This window comes from Sinocyclocheilus anshuiensis, unplaced genomic scaffold (assembly GCF_001515605.1).
Source record: "Sinocyclocheilus anshuiensis isolate Anshui unplaced genomic scaffold, SAMN03320099.WGS_v1.1 scaffold2595, whole genome shotgun sequence".
NCBI classification, from domain to species: domain Eukaryota; kingdom Metazoa; phylum Chordata; class Actinopteri; order Cypriniformes; family Cyprinidae; genus Sinocyclocheilus; species Sinocyclocheilus anshuiensis.
The window spans coordinates 264,963-268,947 of NW_015560620.1; the positions used below are offsets into that span (position 1 = coordinate 264,963).

Genomic DNA, 3,985 nt, shown 5'->3' on the forward strand with positions numbered 1-3,985 from the left:
GTTTCTCCAGTAATGGCTGTAATCAAAGCAGCTCCGCTCATGAACGCTACTTTATCAGATCAAATGAAAATGCCATCGAAACTTTTCTGAAGACAGTCGGTTCCCTTCAGAGATACATTCATATAAAACACCTGCGCTGTGTTATGATTTTGAAACGTGCAGTGCTCATGTTTATTCAACGAAGTCAAACGGCACAAATAAATCAATGTATGGGAAACTGGTAATGTATTTCGAAATATCGGAAATGTGTTTAAAAAACATATCACCGTTATTGAAAAAAATTATATCGCGATACATATTGATATTGAATTATTGTCCAGCCCTACTGCATACTATTGGTTGTTCTTCCTTCACTCATGTGTTCTAGATATAAAAGCAGACGAGCGAAACACATGCACATTACCTGAAACGGTTGCCCCCGTCCCTCAGGAGATCGACCCGACTAAAGAGAACAGCATTCTCTTCACCTACTCTGTGCACTGGGAGGTGAGACACGTCGCTGCCTTTGCTTTACATGCTCTTGTTTGTCTCATAAATAGCCACTCTGTTCTTCATTGCAGGAGAGTGAAGTGAAATGGGCGTCTCGCTGGGACACGTACCTCACCATGAGCGACGTGCAGATCCACTGGTTCTCAATCGTCAACTCTGTAGTTGTCGTGTTCTTTCTGTCAGGTGAGGTTGATTTTCATCTTCATCCTCACTTGCCTTTTAGTTATTTTCAATCGCATTGGTGTCATGGCTTCTAAGCAAATCTATGTCTGCAGGCATTCTGAGTATGATCATCATAAGGACGCTGAGGAAGGACATTGCCAACTACAACAGAGAAGATGACATTGTAAGATGCTGCATTCTGATTGGTTGCTTGCCTTTGTTTCATATCTCTTACATGTTATCTCAATGCTTTTTCTCTCTCTTTGTCACTAATAGGAAGACACAATGGAGGAATCTGGTTGGAAGAACGTCCATGGTGATGTGTTCCGCCCACCTCAGTATCCCATGATTCTTAGCTCCCTGTTGGGATCTGGCATCCAGCTCTTCTGCATGATTCTCATTGTTATCTGTGAGTGTTACGCTGATCTCTTTGTTTTAAGGTAGCATATGAAGCTAATGACCAGACCTGTATGGAATCTGTGCGTTCAGAACTGCAGAAAAGATTTCCACATAATTGGAATGATTGTCATTCATACAATGCTACATATCCCTTGCTCGCTCATTTATTGAACAATTTTGATATATGAATCATACATATGATGAAACTTTTATAGTTGTGGCCATGCTGGGGATGTTGTCTCCATCCAGTCGAGGAGCTCTGATGACAACATCCTGCTTCCTCTTCATGTTCATGGGGTAAATACACAAAAACACCATGTACTTTCAGGTTTTGCATTTTCAAACGTGGCCATATTCAAACTCTGTCCATTTGTCTGGTCCTGCAGTTTGTTCGGAGGATACGTTGCAGGAAGACTTTACCGCACTCTTAAAGGCCACAGATGGAAGAAAGGCGCTTTCTGTGTGAGTACAAAGTCTTGATGCATTTGTTGCATGAAAATAAATGAGATTTACTGGCTGAAAGAATAAGGAAATATATTGACATTTATGTGGGTGTGTGTCATTCTAGACGGCAACTCTGTACCCAGCTGTTGTCTTTGGCATCTGTTTTGTTTTGAACTGTTTCGTCTGGGGAGAACACTCCTCTGGTGCCGTAAGTATCTCTTCAGACTGATGCAATTAGCTTTTATGCAGAAATGCTATATTAGGCTATTTGCATTTTTTTTCATAATAGTGGTTCAGGGTTGTTAAACTGTTTTAAAAAAAATAGTTTGGTCATTTTTAGATATGCTACTGTTCAAAAGATTGGGATGAGTAATGTTTTTGAAAGAAATACAAAAATACAGAGAAAAGTAATATTGTGAAATATTGCTACAGTTTAAAATAACTTATTAAAGAATATATAAAATAATATATTTTTTAAGATGTAATTTATTCCTGTGACGGCAAAGCTGAATGTTCAGCATCATTATTCCAGTCTTCGATGTCAAATTATATTTTATAAATCATTTTAATATGCTGATGACTTTTTTTTTTGTATTAAAGTTGAAAACAGTTGCTGATGCATATTTTTACATCAGTGCTGATGTATATTTTTGTGAAAACTGTGTACTTCAGGATTTTTAAAGAGAAAAGTACAGCATTTATTGGAAAATATCTTTTTAACAAAAATGTTGAAAATGTTTTTATTTTTGATCACTTTTGATCAGTTTAATGCATTCTTGCTAAATAGAAGTATTCATTTATAAAAAATAAATCTGGTTGACCCTAAACTTTTGAGCAGTGGTATGTCAATAATAACTTTTAAATGATGTTTTCACTGTTTTACTCCGTAAAGGAATCATTACACTTATTTAAACACTCGTTTCAAACGATAATTCATGAGTCTATTATTCATTAGAAAAACAGCCAATTGTTTCAGACAGAAACTAGTCAACTTGTATGCTCCATCAAGCAGCTTCCTCTTATTCAGCTTGAATGTTTGTGCACACTGACGGCCATCTCTCATTTGCACATATTTCAGGTTCCTTTCACTACAATGCTGGCTCTGTTGTGTATGTGGTTTGGTATTTCTATGCCTCTCGTGTATCTGGGCTACTATTTCGGTTTCCGGAAACTGCCATATGACAATCCAGTTCGTACCAATCAGATTCCCCGGCAGGTCCCTGAGCAACGCTGGTACATGAACAAGTTTGTCGGGTATGTGGCGCTCTTTGTGTAGTCTGTGAATAGTTGAATTAGCAGTTTAACATCAGTGCATGCTTAATGTGATTGTGTTGATCTCTCCCTTTAGTATCCTGATGGCAGGAATCCTGCCGTTCGGTGCCATGTTTATCGAGCTCTTCTTCATCTTTAGTGTAAGTCGAATCATTTTTGAAGTATATCGTGCGTACATCTTGTAAATGTACTTATATATTGAAGTTCATTGAGGTGTTATATTCTTTTATAGGCTATCTGGGAAAACCAGTTTTATTACCTGTTTGGCTTCCTCTTCCTTGTCTTCATCATTCTTGTGGTTTCCTGCTCTCAAATCAGCATTGTGATGGTGTACTTTCAGCTTTGTGCAGAGGTAGGTATACAGTCACAGAGCTGAAGGGAAGAGGCATTTAGTATTTGCAGCAGTAAACATTTGCCAGTTGTTACATGTACAGCTATACATTAAACACAACACCATGGGCATAATGCAATTCAGATGTAATTACCATAAATCCACTCTTAAAAACTTTTCTGGACAATATTTAGACTCTCGTGTGCTAAAATGCTGCTTTGTTTCATTTATTTAGTGTTCCTGTTTTACCTGTTGACCTCTATAATCTTTGTCACACTGTCCACACAAATACACTCACTCTGACAGAAGATAAACAGGCAAATATTAAGAGTTAAGATAACAAAAGTAAAGGTCACTTCATTTGAATGAACAGTGAGCATGTTAAACTATCTCTAAAATGGCGACGGTGTGCACTCAGTCTGGTAGAACTTGAACAGAGCTCACAGCATCAGTAGATACTGAATGAACACCCGTCAATCATTGTGGCTCCTCCCCCTACAGGACTATCGGTGGTGGTGGAGGACGTTTCTCGTGTCTGGAGGATCTGCCTTTTATGTCCTAGTCTATGCTGTTTTCTATTTTGTCAACAAGGTAACTATCTTTACTTCAGCATGTTACAGTAGACCTCTTTTATTTCCTGAAGTGTCTTTCCTATTCAGCACATTGTGTTTTTTTTAATGGCAGAGGCGGGGTACAACATTATTTTAGACTTAAACTGGTATTAACTGTATAATAGATTGAATCCCACTGTACACAGTATTTAGACTGAGTTTGCTCTTTCATATACCCACAAACACACTAGAGGATTTTATGGCAGTTGGCGTCTCTGTGAATGAGATATTTGAACAAAACCGTGTGTGTGTGTGTGTGTGTGTGTGTGTGTGTGTG

General features: G+C 38.1%; 1 protein-coding gene across 2 annotated transcripts in view; it reads left to right on the plus strand.

Annotated features, from left to right (window-relative positions):
* The window catches only part of LOC107681873 (transmembrane 9 superfamily member 4), a 26,399-nt gene that overhangs the window by 6,237 nt on the left and 16,177 nt on the right, over positions 1-3,985 (plus strand). For both annotated transcript variants that reach the window (XM_016478242.1, XM_016478243.1), the window contains exons 7-17: positions 368-486; positions 561-672; positions 765-835; positions 928-1,060; positions 1,266-1,347; positions 1,437-1,512; positions 1,619-1,702; positions 2,573-2,748; positions 2,843-2,906; positions 2,999-3,118; positions 3,599-3,688. In XM_016478242.1, the coding sequence (XP_016333728.1) occupies positions 368-486; positions 561-672; positions 765-835; positions 928-1,060; positions 1,266-1,347; positions 1,437-1,512; positions 1,619-1,702; positions 2,573-2,748; positions 2,843-2,906; positions 2,999-3,118; positions 3,599-3,688 (1,127 nt within the window). The remainder of the gene's footprint in view (positions 1-367; positions 487-560; positions 673-764; positions 836-927; positions 1,061-1,265; positions 1,348-1,436; positions 1,513-1,618; positions 1,703-2,572; positions 2,749-2,842; positions 2,907-2,998; positions 3,119-3,598; positions 3,689-3,985) is intronic.